The 16,542-nt window shown below is 44.7% G+C and overlaps 1 protein-coding gene across 1 annotated transcript in view; it reads right to left on the reverse strand.

Moving 5' to 3' along the window:
* The window catches only part of cdc40 (cell division cycle 40 homolog (S. cerevisiae)), a 38,863-nt gene that overhangs the window by 20,227 nt on the left and 2,094 nt on the right, over positions 1-16,542 (reverse strand). The window contains exons 2-10 of the mRNA XM_020455026.2: positions 13,789-13,875; positions 13,527-13,656; positions 13,222-13,311; positions 12,914-13,053; positions 12,670-12,766; positions 12,386-12,525; positions 6,311-6,385; positions 3,365-3,410; positions 726-827 (exon numbers count right to left, since the gene is read on the reverse strand). Of these exons, the coding sequence (XP_020310615.1) occupies positions 726-827; positions 3,365-3,410; positions 6,311-6,385; positions 12,386-12,525; positions 12,670-12,766; positions 12,914-13,053; positions 13,222-13,311; positions 13,527-13,656; positions 13,789-13,875 (907 nt within the window). The remainder of the gene's footprint in view (positions 1-725; positions 828-3,364; positions 3,411-6,310; positions 6,386-12,385; positions 12,526-12,669; positions 12,767-12,913; positions 13,054-13,221; positions 13,312-13,526; positions 13,657-13,788; positions 13,876-16,542) is intronic.

The following is a 16,542-nucleotide window of genomic DNA, read 5'->3' on the forward strand; positions in this document are numbered from 1 at the left end:
TTGTTTCTGTACTGCCCCCTGCTGGGGGGGGAAGAGACCCTCCCTGCTCCTTGTGGTAGAACCAACATATACAAGTGGAGGCTGCTGAGGGGAGGACGGCTCATAATGTCTGGAATGGAGTCAATCAAATGGTATCAAACACATCACATATGTGCTGTCCACTGACTCCATTCCAGCCATCTTCATGAGCCGTCCTCCCCTTAGCAGCCTCCACTGACATACACAACACATTTCCATCTCCTGGGGGAGCAGAGACCCTCCATGGTCCTTATGGTGGAACCAACATCTACACAACACATTTCCATCTCCTGGGGGAGCAGAGACCCTCCATGGTCCTTATGGTAGAACCAACATCTACACAACACATTTCCATCTCCTGGGGGAGCAGAGACCCTCCATGGTCCTTATGGTAGAACCAACATCTACACAACACATTTCCATCTCCTGGGGGAGCAGAGACCCTCCATGGTCCTTATGGTAGAACCAACATCTACACAACACATTTCAATCTAAATGTCCCACAACGCTGGCCACCTTCAGTAAGGCACAACAACTGACATGATTCTCTGAGCAAGTAATCATGGCTCTATTTCTGGCATTTATATCATGACCACGAGTGTGCTGTTCAGTGAGTCCCCAGGCCTGAACTACGTTCAGAAGGGCGCAACGTTGAGGAACGTTCGTGGCATTTCTATCCTTGTCACCACAACCGCGGCTGGACCGACCTGTCTCTGTGTCCCAGAGTTTGAGGTAGCGGTCGTAGGCTGCACTCATGTACTGAGTCCCAGTGTTGTTGAAGCAGATATCCCGCACTGCTTTACTGTGGCCTAAAGGGAGAGAGACAAGAGAGAAACACTTAGACATTACATATGCACATATTCTTCCTGTTCTGTTATTCTGTCTTGGCCCCCTGATCCCACTGCCTGTCATATCACATTCATTGTTGGAATATCAAAATCACAGACGGAAAAAATAAAGGGTAAGAAAGAGAAAGCAAAGTGGCGAAGAGGGGGAGGATCAAGGAAGAAGATGAAACAGGCCCATCTATCCTCTCCATCCCTGTCAACAATTCCTCTCTTCCCCGTGGTCTCCACCTATTTCTACCTCTATCCTCTTCATCCCTCTCTCTACAACTCCTCTCTTCCCAGTGGTCTCCACCTATTTCTACCTCTATCCCTCTCTCTGATTCCCTCCCCTTCGTGTGTTCGAGATGACCCTTTAAGACCGCCTTTTATCAGCGCTACACTGTTACCGTGGCGATAACATGGTCCGTCGAGGCTAGTCTGCCTGTCCACCAGCCAGCTCTATCCAGGCCTTTCCATGGCTCGAGCTGCCTGGCTCAAGCACACACACCTCCCTCCCTCCTCGCTCTCAAGAGTTTTAGTGACTGTGGCACAAATCCCAACAATGTTAAAAGGCTATGTTTTTCATTATGCTGCTTTACTGAGATCACAATGAGTAAGATAAGACAAGGGCAGGCACAGTGAATTGGGTTTCGATTTGCAATAAGGGGAAACATTAAAAATGTCCCCCCTTGAAATCAATGAGAGAAAAAGAGGGAAAGAGAGAAGTGATGGAATGAGAGAGAGAAAGAGCGTAGTCCCTTGTATTAAATAAGTAAAGAATATATTGGGCAGCATGTTGATAATGAGTCTGATTCAGTACCGTGACAGCAGACTCCTAGTCTAAACCCCACAGGCACTGTACAGACCTGGCACTCACACAGGCTCCATTCCTAAAACACACGCACTCTCCATACCTCTATTTCAACTCTTTCTCACCCTCCATTCCCTCCCTCTACATCCCAAAGCTGTTGAATTATACATGGGGTTTGAGGGAACTGACAGGCAGAACCCCGACTGAGGGAAAACAATCTCCTCTGACAGCTCATACTGGAGGGAGGGAGGGAGGGAGGCTCCCAACACCCACCCAGCCTGGAGCGAGGGAGGAAGGGAGGGATTTTCCCAACACCCAGCCTGGAGGAAGGGAGGGATTTTCCCAATACCCAGCCTGGAGGGAGGGAGGGTCTTTCCCAATACCCAGCCTGGAGGGAGGGAGGGTCTTTCCCAATACCCAGCCTGGAGGGAGGGAGGGTCTTTCCCAATACCCAGCCTGGAGGGAGGGAGGGTCTTTCCCAATACCCAGCCTGGAGGGAGGGAGGGTCTTTCCCAATACCCAGCCTGGAGGGAGGGAGGGTCTTTCCCAATACCCAGCCTGGAGGGAGGGAGGGTCCCAATACCCAGCCTGGAGGGAGGGAGGGTCCCAATACCCAGCCTGGAGGGAGGGAGGGTCTCAATACCCAGCCTGGAGGGAGGGAGGGTCCCAATACCCAGCCTGGAGGGAGGGAGGGTCCCAATACCCAGCCTGGAGGGAGGGAGGGTCCCAATACCCAGCCTGGAGGGAGGGAGGGTCCCAATACCCAGCCTGGAGGGAGGGAGGGTCCCAATACCCAGCCTGGAGGGAGGTATCCCTTTAACATTCCATTTCCATTCAGAACGTTTCCCAGAAGTCTGATGCCATTTTAAATCTACTCCATGTCTTAAACCCCATCCGCCCCAAACAGTGTCAGCTCACAATCCATTAATGTTCTATTAATGCTGAATTAACGTTCTGACTCAACATCAAGAGTTGAGGAATAGTTGGAAACAGGGTAATGGGATGTTACACCATCTTACAGCTACCCTATGTTCCGACCTCGCACTGTTCCGACCTCGCACTGTTCCGACCTCGCACTGTTCCGACCTCGCACTGTTCCGACCTCGCACTGTTCCGACCTCGCACTGTTCCGACCTCGCACTGTTCCGACCTCGCACTGTTCCGACCTCGCACTGTTCCGACCTCGCACTGTTCCGACCTCGCACTGTTCCGACCTCGCACTGTTCCGACCTCGCACTGTTCCGACCTCGCACTGATCCGACCTCGCACTGATCCGACCTCGCACTGATCCGACCTCGCACTGATCCGACCTCGCACTGATCCGACCTCGCACTGTTCCGACCTCGCACTGTTCCGACCTCGCACTGTTCAGCTTCACTCAGCGTTGAATTAGTGTTCAATCTTAATTTAGAGAATGCAGCTATAGGCAGAAACAGAGTAATCAGATGTGCCAAGGGAGAGGAGTATGACAGATTGCAATCTAACTAAGTTGTACTGGTGTATAGATTGAATATTGAAGTCATGTGCTTGATTGATTAAGAAACACAATTGGTTTTGTATACCCTTAAGAGATGACAGCACTTAGACTTGTTAGTGGTTTTAGCTAAGGTCTTATCCTCTTAATCCAATCGGCATTGGAATCCTTGTAGCACAACACATGAATAACAGAAACAGAGTGCGAAACAGGAAACAGACTTAGTCCACTTACCGATAAACGTCCGTACACACCTCCTCTCATTATACACCTCCCACAACTGAGGAGAGAGGAATGAGAGAAGATTAAAACAGATTCTGCCAAAAACAGTGACCCTTTGACTTGCTTTGACCAGCATGGGTCAGTGTATCAAGCACCAGTCCCATCAGAAACCAGCGCAGGGCTCATCTGAGACGGCTAAGTCCTAATTAAAAACCAATAGGCCCCTGGTTCTACCAGGAACACACAGAGAGGAAGAGAGACCAAAGACATGTTTATTTCTAAGTCCACAGGATAGAATCACTCTCAGCTAAGCCAAGGAGAGAGAAATGGAAAGATAAAGAGAAGGAACAGAGGGAAAGAGAAGAGGCTCCTTCAAAACAAGTTAGTTTGTCTCAGTCAAGGCGGGAGAAAAGATGGATAGAGCAGAGAGAGATTGTTTAACTTAATATGAAAAGAAATTCATGCTGAGGAAAGGGGAAATGAGAAGAGCTACAGAAGAAGACATAAATAACCCAGGACTAAATCCCCGCCTCAGTGAGAACTTAATGGTGTGGCAGGAGCGTGGCAAGTGTGTCAGGAGCGTGTCAGCGTGGCAGGTGTGTCAGGAGCGTGTCAGCGTGGCAGGAGCGTGTCAGGTGCGGCAGGAGCGTGTCAGGTGCGGCAGGAGCGTGTCAGGTGCGGCAGGAGCGTGTCAGGTGCGGCAGGAGCGTGGCAGGAGCGTTTCACAGACCTGCCAACCCTGTCCAACTTTTTAGAGTAACTTGCGCAAATAGCACGTGCCGAATTGGGGTTGTTCCCCCCCGTACGCACGCTGTTGGAGTCTGATCGCAATTATAGAATTGTACCAAATCAAATCCATTAAATGGACAGTGTAGAATGGAGATAATTATCTATAACGTTTTTAGTCGTTTTAGTCTCTATAGTAGAGGAACGCTTGTCACCTCTCAAACAGGGCCAATCACCAGGGCCGCTCACAAGTATTGGCTTTTTAAACACAGTTCCTAATCAACACTAAAAGCGAACTTATTTTGAAAACATAAAAACAAAAACAAATAATCGCATCGACACAGATCGCAAACTGGTTACACAAAGCTTAAGTAGACTACCGCAAAGGGAATCGGACCGCTGTTCAGTAGACTACCGCAAAGGGAATTGGACCGCTGTTCAGTAGGCTACCTCAAAGGGAATCGGACCGCTGTTCAGTAGGCTACCGCAAAGGGAATCGGACCGCTGTCCAGTAGGCTACCGCAAAGGGAATATGACCGCTGTCCAGTAGGCTACCGCAAAGGGAATATGACCGCTGTCCAGTAGGCTACCGCAAAGGGAATATGACCGCTGTCCAGTAGGCTACCGCAAAGGGAATATGACCGCTGTCCAGTAGGCTACCGCAAAGGGAATATGACCGCTGTCCAGTAGGCTACCGCAAAGGGAATATGACCGCTGTCCAGTAGGCTACCGCAAAGGGAATATGACCGCTGTCCAGTAGGCTACCGCAAAGGGAATATGACCGCTGTCCAGTAGGCTACCGCAAAGGGAATATGACCGCTGTCCAGTAGGCTACCGCAAAGGGAATATGACCGCTGTCCAGTAGGCTACCGCAAAGGGAATATGACCGCTGTCCAGTAGGCTACCGCAAAGGGAATATGACCGCTGTCCAGTAGGCTACCGCAAAGGGAATATGACCGCTGTCCAGTAGGCTACCGCAAAGGGAATATGACCGCTGTCCAGTAGGCTACCGCAAAGGGAATATGACCGCTGTCCAGTAGGCTACCGCAAAGGGAATATGACCGCTGTCCAGTAGGCTACCGCAAAGGGAATATGACCGCTGTCCAGTAGGCTACCGCAAAGGGAATATGACCGCTGTCCAGTAGGCTACCGCAAAGGGAATATGACCGCTGTCCAGTAGGCTACCGCAAAGGGAATATGACCGCTGTCCAGTAGGCTACCGCAAAGGGAATATGACCGCTGTCCAGTAGGCTACCGCAAAGGGAATATGACCGCTGTCCAGTAGGCTACCGCAAAGGGAATATGACCGCTGTCCAGTAGGCTACCGCAAAGGGAATATGACCGCTGTCCAGTAGGCTACCGCAAAGGGAATATGACCGCTGTCCAGTAGGCTACCGCAAAGGGAATATGACCGCTGTTCAGTAGGCTACCGCAAAGGGAATATGACCGCTGTTCAGTAGGCTACCGCAAAGGGAATATGACCGCTGTTCAGTAGGCTACCGCAAAGGGAATATGACCGCTGTTCAGTAGGCTACCGCAAAGGGAATATGACCGCTGTTCAGTAGGCTACCGCAAAGGGAATATGACCGCTGTTCAGTAGGCTACCGCAAAGGGAATATGACCGCTGTTCAGTAGGCTACCGCAAAGGGAATATGACCGCTGTTCAGTAGGCTACCGCAAAGGGAATATGACCGCTGTTCAGTAGGCTACCGCAAAGGGAATATGACCGCTGTTCAGTAGGCTACCGCAAAGGGAATATGACCGCTGTTCAGTAGGCTACCGCAAAGGGAATATGACCGCTGTTCAGTAGGCTACCGCAAAGGGAATATGACCGCTGTTCAGTAGGCTACCGCAAAGGGAATATGACCGCTGTTCAGTAGGCTACCGCAAAGGGAATATGACCGCTGTTCAGTAGGCTACCGCAAAGGGAATATGACCGCTGTTCAGTAGGCTACCGCAAAGGGAATATGACCGCTGTTCAGTAGGCTCTCTCAAAGGGAATATGACCGCTGTTTCAGCCTAAATAATGTGCCTATTGGATTTCTTTGCAGCGCATTCATCATTTCAGATTTTAGAATTGATAAAATCTCAAATCTAGTGCAAAGTCATTTTTAGAAGCATTGCCTATATAGCTAATACCGGACACTCATTCATTATTCAGTCTTCTAAACTAAACGCAAAATGCGTGCATGCTGGCAGGTCTGGTGTCAGCGTGGCAGGAGCGTTCCTTACCTTGATCTTACAGTCCATAGAGCAGGAGAGCAGCAGGTGACCTGATACAGGAAACAGACGGATAGCACTGACCCCCTGCAGAGAGAGAGAGAGGGGTTAATGAGTGGACATAATATAACAATCAGCCTGTCTATGAACACACAGGTGTGTATGGTATTGCTATAAATCCTCTTATATAGAAGGCTAATTGTCTCAAGGAATTAGATAAGGAGAGATGAGAGCAAGGTAAGGAGCATTCAGCACAGCAGTAGTATTATAACCCTATACCATCTTATAGAACTCTTAAAGTGGAACTGAAAGCATTTTAGCAACATGAAATCTTATAAATCTGTTCATATACACCCCCAGAAAGAATGTGACACCTTTTTTTTTTTTAAATCGGACAAGCGAGCACTTAGATATGGTATTTCACGTTTTCATAAATTCTTTGAATGTTTGGGAAATACGTATACCTAGGCATTTGTGAACATTTCAAAGCAATATAGAAAGTGGAGGTGCATTTGGACATTTAATAGACAGTGAATAAAACATCTGTCACGTCCAGGACCAGTCTACACCGACCAGTGGGCTATAGACCTTTATACAAACAAGTCATTTGCCACACGGGCCTGCCATCATTCACTTTGAATGTTACTGTGTGTTTACAGGCAGTAGCAACAGCATGACTTCAGACCATTGGAAACCATTCACCAAAAGACACAAAATTCACCTAAATGATTTCTACAAATATCTGAAGGACACGGGAGTCCTCTTACATTCGGGAACTTTAGTCCTTTTGATCAAACAACCATGGTAAGGTAGGCTATCTTTCCATCAGTTATGCACATCAACAAGAACAACAAATGCTAGCCAGCAAAAGTTTTCAGCTAGTTGGCCATCATAATTGCACTGATAAACGATGGTGAGTTGTAGCCTGTTCGGCTTTCTGCAATTTGCCTGCCAATGCATGCTTGTCCCAACCAAGCACCCGAGCTAACTGGCTAAAGTGTCCGTTCGTCAAAAATATTGAGTAATTGAAACTGAAACAGTGTATGCAGAATGGAGGCAGCAAACAATGTAGCAGGCCAGCTGTGGTTTACAACCTGATAGTAATATGTTTTGGACTCCAAAGAAAAGTATTGGTGAATTATATTAATCATTGAACTGCATCCATCTATTTAGACAACAATGTCTTAGTGTACATCATGGAACATTGAGTCACATAGAACTACAGGTCGACCGATTAATCAGAATGGCCGATTAATTAGGGCCGATTTCAAGTTTACATAACAAACGGAAATCTGGATTTTTGGACACCGATTTGGCCGATTTTTAAAAATATATTTTATTTATCATTTATTTAATTTGGCATGTCAGTTAAGAACACGTTCTTATTTTTAATGACGGCCTAGGAACGGTGGGTTAACTGCCTTGTTCAGGGGCAGAATGACAGATTCAATCTTGCAACCTTACAGTTAACTAGTCCAACGCTCTAACCACCTGATTACATTGCACTCCACGAGGAGACTGCCTGTTACGCAAATGTAGTAAGAAGCCAAGGTAAGTTGCTAGATAGCATTAAACTTATCTTATGAAAATAAATCAATCATAATCACTAGTTGATGATATTGTGTCCTGCGTTGCATATAATCGATGTGGTGCGTATTCGCCAAACGGGGCATGATTTAACAAAAGCGCATTTGCGAAAAAGGCAAAATCGTTGCACGACTGTACCTAACCATAAACATCAATGCCTTTCTAAAAATCTATAAAGTATATATTTCTAAACCTGCATATTTTGCTAAAAGAAATCCAGGTTCGCAGGCAATATTAACCAGGTGAAATTGTGTCACTTCTCTTGCGTTAATTGCACGCAGAGTCAGTGTATATGCAACAGTTTGGGCAGCCTGGCTTTTACGTAATTATGACATAACATTGAAGTTTGTGCAATTATGTTATAATTAAGTCTATGATTTGATAGAGCAGTCTGACTGAGCGATGGTAGGCACCAGCAGGCTCGTAAGCATTCATTTAAAACAGCACTTTCGTGCGTTTTGCCAGCAGCTCGTCGCTGTGCTTCAAGCATTGAGCTGTTTATGACTTCAAGCCTATCAACTCCCGAGATTAGGCTGGTGTAACCGATGTGAAATGGCTAGCTAGTTAGAGTGGTGCGCGCTAATAGCGTTTCAAACGTCACTCGCTCTGATACTTGGACCGGTTACGACAGAGCCTGGGCGCGAACCCAGAGTCTCTGGTGGCACAGCTGGCGCTGCAGTACAGCGCCCTTAACCACTGTGCCACCTGGGAGGCCTCAACACTTTGTTTTTGCATTATTATTGAACATGTTTCATGTTATTTGAGGCTAAATTGATTTTATTGATGTATTATATTATAAGTTAAAATAAATGTTAATTCAGTATTGTTGTAATTGTCATTATTACAAAAAAAATAAAAACAAATCGTCCAATTGATCGGTATATGTTTTTTTGGGCCCTCCAATAAATCGGTATCGGCGCTGAAAAATCATAATCGGTCCATGTCTACATAGAACCTATTTTTAAAACCTCTTATGAAGTTGGTTTTGTACCATAAGCCGGGAATGTGATATTTTTGACTGATATTATGATTGTCTGTTTCATATCTGCAAAGCAGTTAACGCTGTCAGTTCCACTTTAACAGCACAGGTGTCAAACTCATTCCAACGAGGACGAGCGGCTGAGGGTTTTCACTCCTTCCTCGTACTTGATTGACGAATTAAGGTCACTAACTAGTAAGGAACTCCCCTCACCTGATTGTCTAGGTCTTAATTGAAAAGAAAAACCTGCAGACACTAGGCCCTACATGGAATGAGTACGACACCCCTGCTTAACGTGGTGTCTTATCTCTCGTCTGTATTCCCATAGAGCCAGAACAATCCTTATTATTATCCATTTTCAGAAACAGCAGGTGTTGTGGTACAGTGCAGTTCGACACCACTTAATGAGCAGTAGACCGCTGTGTGTGTGTGTCTTTAATATTTGCCTCTGGTCATAATTATCCCTTGGTCTTTGGGAGTTTGTTAACATTTCATCAAGGGCACAATCACCCCTCTGGCAACATCAACACCTCACTGACACACCGCGTGTGTGCGCACGTGATAATACCCACCAACAACTTGTCTTGACAGCACTGATCCCCTACCCATCGACAGTTCAGTGTGTGTGTGTGTGTGTGAGAGAGAGATTACACTTAGCCTGCCCTATGGCTAGCAGCGCAGCAGTAAGAGGACATCCTCTTTGAATGCTAATTCTATAGCGGCAGAAATCAGGCTTTCATGCCTTGCTGCACACTCATTTGTACCAAGACATTGCTCATGGCATTCACCGTGCAGGATATTCCTCAAATCCCAATGTTAACAGAACACGTCTCTAAACTATCAAAACATCTACCAGCCTGCCATCCACTATCTTTCCATCACAAGCATGCTTCTTTTTTTAATCATCCCTCTAGCTTTTCAATTAGGCTCTTGGTATGAAACTGTTCCAGTATAAGTGGGATGGAAGCCCTGTTCATTTTAGGCCTTTGCGATTCTCCCCTCTCTCGCTACTGCAGACAGACAGAACCAAAGGCCTGATCACATATTCTCCACACTCCGTCTGCTGAACCAGCACGTTTTTCCTCTCCATCTGTCGCTCACACACATTTTCCTCATGTAAAGATGACGGACACTGTAAAGTGTGTATCAGTCATCCAATAGCTAACCCAGCGTGACCGATGATGAGTGTTCCCTCACTCACCTGAATCCAGTGTTTCCCCTATATGCATTTGCTAAATTGCGGCTGCCACTGCATTATGTAGATGTATAGATATATGCCCCAGGAAGATCCCACCACAACCCCGCAGGAATACCCCCCCCCCCCCCCACTTACAGTTGAAGTCGGAAGTTTACATACACCTTAGCCAAATACATTTAAACTCAGTTTTTACAATTCCTGACGTTTAATCCTAGTAAAAATTCATCACTGTATTGTAAGAATGTGAAATGTCAGAATAATAGTAGAGAGATTTATTTCAGAATGTATTTATTTCATCACATTCCCAGTGGGTCAGAAGTTTACACACACTCAATTAGTATTTGGTAGCATTGCCTTTAAATTGTTTAACTTGGGTCAAACGTTTTGGGTAGCCTTCCACAAGCGTCCCACAATAAGTTGGGTGAATTTTGGCCCGTTCCTCCTGACAGAGCTGGTGTAACCGAGTCAGGTTTGTAGGCCTCCTTGCTCGCACACATGCTTTCTAAGTTCTGCCCACACATTTTCTATAGGGTTGAGGTCAGGGCTTTGTGATGGCCACTCCAATACCTTGACTTTGTTGTCCTTAAGCCATTTTGCCACAACTTTGGAAGTATGCTTGGGGTCATTGTCCATTTGGAAGACCCATTTGCGACCAAGCTTTAAAACCTCTTGGTGTTAGGGGGCAGTATTTTCATTTTTGGAAAAAAAACGTTCCCGTTTCAAACGGGATATTTTGTCAGGAAAAGATGCTAGAATATGCATATAATTGACAGCTTTGGATAGAAAACACTCGTAACGTTTCCAAAACTGTAAAGATATTGTCTGTGAGTATAACAGAACTGATGTTGCAGGCGAAAGCCTGAGAAAAATCCAATCCGGAAGTGCCCCAGGTTTTGAAAGCGCTGCGTTCTAATGACTCCCTATATGGCTGTGAATGTACCATCAACGAGCTTATGCTTTCTACGTATTCCCCAAGGTGTCTACAGCATTGTGATGTAGTTTTACGCATTTCTGTTGAAGAATAGCCGTATGGGGGCACATTGCGTAAGTGGTCACATGGTGGCTCCGAGAGAGATTCTCGCGTAAAGTGCAATACTCCAATCGGTCCTAGAGAAAAAGGAATTGTCCCGACGGATATATTATCGAATAGATATTAGAAAAACACCTTGAGGATGGATTCTAAACAAGGTTTGCCATGTTTCTGTCGATATTATGGAGCTAATTTGGAATATTTTTCGGCGTTGTGGTGACCGCAATTTCCGGGCGATTTCTCAACCAAACGTAAAGAACAAACGGAGCTATTTCGCCTACAAAAATAATATTTTGGGAACAAATTAACTTTGACTATCTACCTGGGAGTCTCGTGAGTGAAAACATCCGAAGTTCAAAGGTAAACAATTTAATTTGATTGCTTTTCTGATTTCTAGGAAGATTTATGTCCGTTGCGTTATGCTAATTAGTGTCAGATGATGATAACGGTCCCGTTCACGGGCTGGGCGTCACTACAGGTTAACTTCCTGACTGATGTCTTGAGATGTTGCTTCAATATATCCACATAATTTCCCTGCCTCATGATGCCATCTATTTTGTGAAGTGCACCAGTCCCTCCTGCAGCAAAGCACCCCCACAACATGATGCTGCCACCCCCGTGCTTCACGGTTGGGATGGTTTTCTTCGGCTTGCAAGCACCCCCCCTTTTCCTCCTAACATAATGATGGTAATTATGGCCAAACAGTTCTATTGTTGTTTCATCAGACCAGAGGACATTTTTTCCAAAAATACAATCTTTGTCCCCCAGTTGCAAACCGTAGTCTGGCTTTTTTATGGTGGTTTTGGAGCAGTGGCTTGGTAAATTTCTTTTGATTTACCCATGATGTCAAGCAAAGAGGCAATGAGTTTGAAGGTAGGCCTTGAAATACATCCACAGGTACACCTCCAATTGACTCAAATGATGTCAATTAGCCTATCAGAAGCATCTAAAGCTATGACATCATTTTCTGGAATTTCCCAAGCTGTTTAAAGGCGCAGTCAACTTAGTTTATGTAAACTTCTGACCCACTGGAATTGTGATACAGTGAAGTATAAGTGAAATAATCTGTCTGTAAACAATTGTTGTAAAAATTACTTGTGTCATGCACAAAGTAGATGTCCTAACTGACTTGCCAAAACTATAGTTTGTTAACAAGAAATTTGTGGAGTGGTTGAAAAAACGAGTTTTAATGACTCCAACCTAAGTGTATGTAACCTTCCGACTTCAACTGTAATTCCTAGGGCAAATCCTAGGGCAAACACTGGAGTCGGAAGGTGTCCACTGACAACTCACCTTGGTGTGTCCAGTCCAGACGTGGATCTGTTTCTTGGGCAGGTAACACTTGTCTGGTATGTCTGCAGTACGCAGGTTAATACCCACGTCTTGAGGTACGTGGAGGTAAGACCTCCCTTGGTAGTCATACGCGTCTTTAACTGGAGACACAGAGGAGATGGTGTATACAGTAAGACTTAGGACTTCCTACATACAGGGTTGCAGCAAATGTTCTTCTCATCTGAGTGAATGCTGAACAGTTCAGTTATGTAATTAGTAATGGTTGAGATGATTGTGTTAGTTACCATGGAGAATGGTCTTCTCCTCCGCCGGAGCCTCTTCCTCATTCCTTCCCTTCTTCTGCCTCTTGGCTGTGATCTCATCCAGCTCCTTCTGTTCCTCCTACAGACCAATCAGCAGACAACAATCAGTTAGAACCATCTCTATACAGGAGGAAAAATGGTTAAGTCTAAAACACGCTCCTATATAATACAAACATCCATATTGCTTTGAGGAACTTCACACGATATTGAATTATTGATCGATTACCTCTGATGGTTTGGCGCCGTCCTTTTCGTCCACGTATTTCGCCCAGGGCCCAAGGTAATTGTCAATGTCATCCGATTCACCTCCTTGCACCTTTTTCCTCTTGTCATGTTTTTTTGGTCCAACCTCAAACACAGTCAACCCTAGGAGAGGAGAAACACAAGAGAAACTGTTACACTATGTTATTTCTTTCACAAAGTTTTATGGAGAACAATGACTACAACAGCTTTCCATTAAGTTTCAAAACATCCCTCTTACCGGCTAGCAATACACCGCAAGCAAAACACAAATAGTAGGAAATGAAGCATTACCTTTCTTTTTCTCTGCCTCATCCACTGCACCAATGTAGCTATTGGAGGAATTCTGGCTTGTTGTGTCCACAGATGGATCCAGAGCATAGCCTGAAAGCAAAAGCAAATGACAAGTGAATAAAATAACCAAGATGCTAAATTACCTTAAAGACCCAAAACGTTAGATTCAAGGTGAAAGGAAGGTTAACCTCTTCACTAGACCTTATTCACAGTTGAACATTCTATCATAGACAATGGCCGTGGTGTGAATAAGGTCTATACTGGGGACATAGGCTACAGTCCCAGACACTCCTACACTAACTTACCAAAGGTGGAGAAGGTCCTCCGCTGCTGTTCAAACATGAAGTCATTGACGTGAGCAGGCTCTGCATAGCCAGACAGCATATTCCTGGGAGCAGCCATCTGTTGACTTCTATATGGGTTGACAGGACCAAACTAGGAGAAAATAAATATGTAAGAGTAAACACAGTGCAAAATAGATGTTATGTGGGTACAGTTAGGTAGGTAGATTCATTCGAATGATGCATGTCAGTTTCTTGAGTAAAATGTTACTATGAAACATTTTACCTCTGGTGCAAACATGGTTTCATATGTGGGGTTGTAGGTGACCTCTTTGAGAGAGGGGTCCAGATGCACACCAGTCTCCACAGCCTCCTGTGGGGAGAATAAACTTTACAGGTTTTCTACTGTTCATCATTTTGGTCAGTCATCAGGCTATGAAGGCACTTGAGTTAAAACCTCTTGGTGTTCGGGGGCAGTATTTTCATTTTTGGGGAAAAAAACGTTCCCGTTTCAAACGGGATATTTTGTCAGGAAAAGATGCTAGAATATGCATATAATTGACAGCTTTGGATAGAAAACAATCGTAACATTTCCAAAACTGTAAAGATATTGTCTGTGAGTATAACAGAACTGATGTTGCAGGCGAAAGCCTGAGAAAAATCCAATCCGGAAGTGCCCCGGGTTTTGAAAGCGCTGCGTTCCAATGACTCCCTATTCAGCTGTGAATGTACCATCAACGAGCATACGCTTTCCACGTATTCCCCAAGGTGTCTACAGCATTGTGACGTAGTTTTACGCATTTCTGTTGAAGAATAGCCATAGGCGGCCACATTGCGTAAGTGGTCACATGGTGGCTCCGAAAGAGATTCTCGCGTAAAATACAGAGGTAACCATTATTCCAATCGGTTCGAGTGAAAAACGAATTGTCCCGACGGATATATTATCGAATAGATATTAGAAAAACACCTTGAGGATAGATTCTAAACAACGTTTGCCATGTTTCTGTCGATATTATGGAGCTAATTTGGAATATTTTTTGGCGTTGTGGTGACCGCAATTTCCAGGCGATTTCTCAGCCAAACGTAAAGAACAAACGGAGCTATTTCGCCAACAAAAAATAATATTTTGGGAAACAATGAACTTGGGCTGTCTACCTGGGAGTCTCGTGAGTGAAAACATCCGAAGTTCATCAAAGGTAAACGATTTAATTTGATTGCTTTTCTGATTTCCGTGACAAGGTTGCCTGCTGCTAGCAAGGTATAATGCTATGCTAGGCTATGCTAAACTTACACAAATGCTTGTCTAGCGTTGGCTGTAAAGCATATTTTGAAAATCTGAGATGACAGGGTGATTAACAAAAGGCAAAGCTGTGTTCCAATATATTTCACTTGTGATTTTCATGAATAGGAAGATTTTCTAGGAAAATGTATGTCCGTTGCGTTATGCTAATTAGTGTCAGATGATGACAACGGTCCCGTTCACGGGATGGGGTGTCACTACAGATTAAAGGGGCTTGATGTTAATTGTCACACACCTATCCTGGGATGCGTTCCGTTCATTAAAAACTTCTTAGGGATAGGGGGCAGTATTCGGAAGTTTGGATGCCTGAGGTGCTCAAAGTAAACTGCCTGTTACTCAGGCCCAGAAGCTAGGATATGCATGGTAGTATTGGATAGAAAACACTCTAAAGTTTCTAAAACTGGTAAAATAATATATGTGAGTATAACAGAACTGATTTGGCAGGCGAAACCCCGATAACAATCCATCCAGGGAAAAAAAATGTTTGAGGTCATTGGATTTTCCAATGCTTTTCTATGGGGAAGCCAAATTATTAGGACCCAGTTTGCAGTTCCTATGGCTTCCACTAGATGTCAACAGTCTTTAGAAATTGTTCGATGTTTTTTATTTTTTTAAATGAAGAAGTAGTTGTATTCTTTCTAAGTGTCACTCAGTTGGACTCCAGTCTTTTGGTGTGCGTGGATGAGAGCGTGCTCCTCATTGTTTTTCTACGGTTTTGGAAACAGTTTATTCAGTCTTAAATTTAATCGATTATTTACATTTTAGGGTACCCGAGGTTGGATTAGAAACTTTGTTTGAAATGTTTGGACCAAGTATACAGGTAACTTAAGGACTTTACCGAACAAAACGACCATTCATTGTGTAACTGAGACGTTTGGGATTGCAAAACGATTAAGATCTTCAAAGCTAAGCGATTTATTTTATCACTATTTCTGACTTTCGTGGTGCATCTGTTTGGTTGGAAAATGTTTTTCATGCTTTTGTATGCGGGGCGCTGTCCTCAGATAATCGCATGGTATGCTTTCGCCGTAAAGCCTTTTTGAAATCTGCGACTGGATTAACAAGAAGTTCATCTTTAAGCCGATGTATAACACTTGTATTTTTTTATGAATGTTTATTATGACTATTTCTGTATTTTGAATGTGGCACTCTGCAATTTCACCGGATGTTGTCGAGGTGGGTCGCTAGCGGAATGCCTGCGCCAGAAAGGTTAAACGTTATGCTAAGTTGCGCGATGGCTCTGTACTGAACAACATGTTTCCTCCAAACATAGCACGCTGTTCTTCACCAGTCTGAGGTGTGTTTGCTTCTGTTTGGTGGGTGTAGCCTGATCAATATGGGTGTGAGCATTTATTTAAAAAAATATATATAAATTTTAAAAAAGGCAAAAATTCATGCAGCCCACCGTAGACAATTGCCCTCTGGGCCACGATAGTCACAATGTTCTTCAACTTGTCGTTCAGAACAGTACTGTTTCCAATTAATCAAACTTTACATACCATTGTGTTCTGTTAAGGGCGGCCCTGGTTGATTTTATATATAAACTCATTACCTACCTTGATAAGAAATCAGCCAGCTTGATCCAATATATCTAGTTAGCTAGTTATTCATTTTCCAACCTGCTTGCTTACAGCTGCACTATGGTTGGACAGCCTTCTTATGTAGATTAAGACACTGCGGAGCCAGCGCGAGATAGGTCTAGGAAAACGTACCTCAATCCAGCGATGAGAAATGCGTTGT

This window comes from Oncorhynchus kisutch, linkage group LG21 (assembly GCF_002021735.2).
Source record: "Oncorhynchus kisutch isolate 150728-3 linkage group LG21, Okis_V2, whole genome shotgun sequence".
In the NCBI taxonomy this organism is placed as follows: Eukaryota; Metazoa; Chordata; class Actinopteri; order Salmoniformes; family Salmonidae; genus Oncorhynchus; species Oncorhynchus kisutch.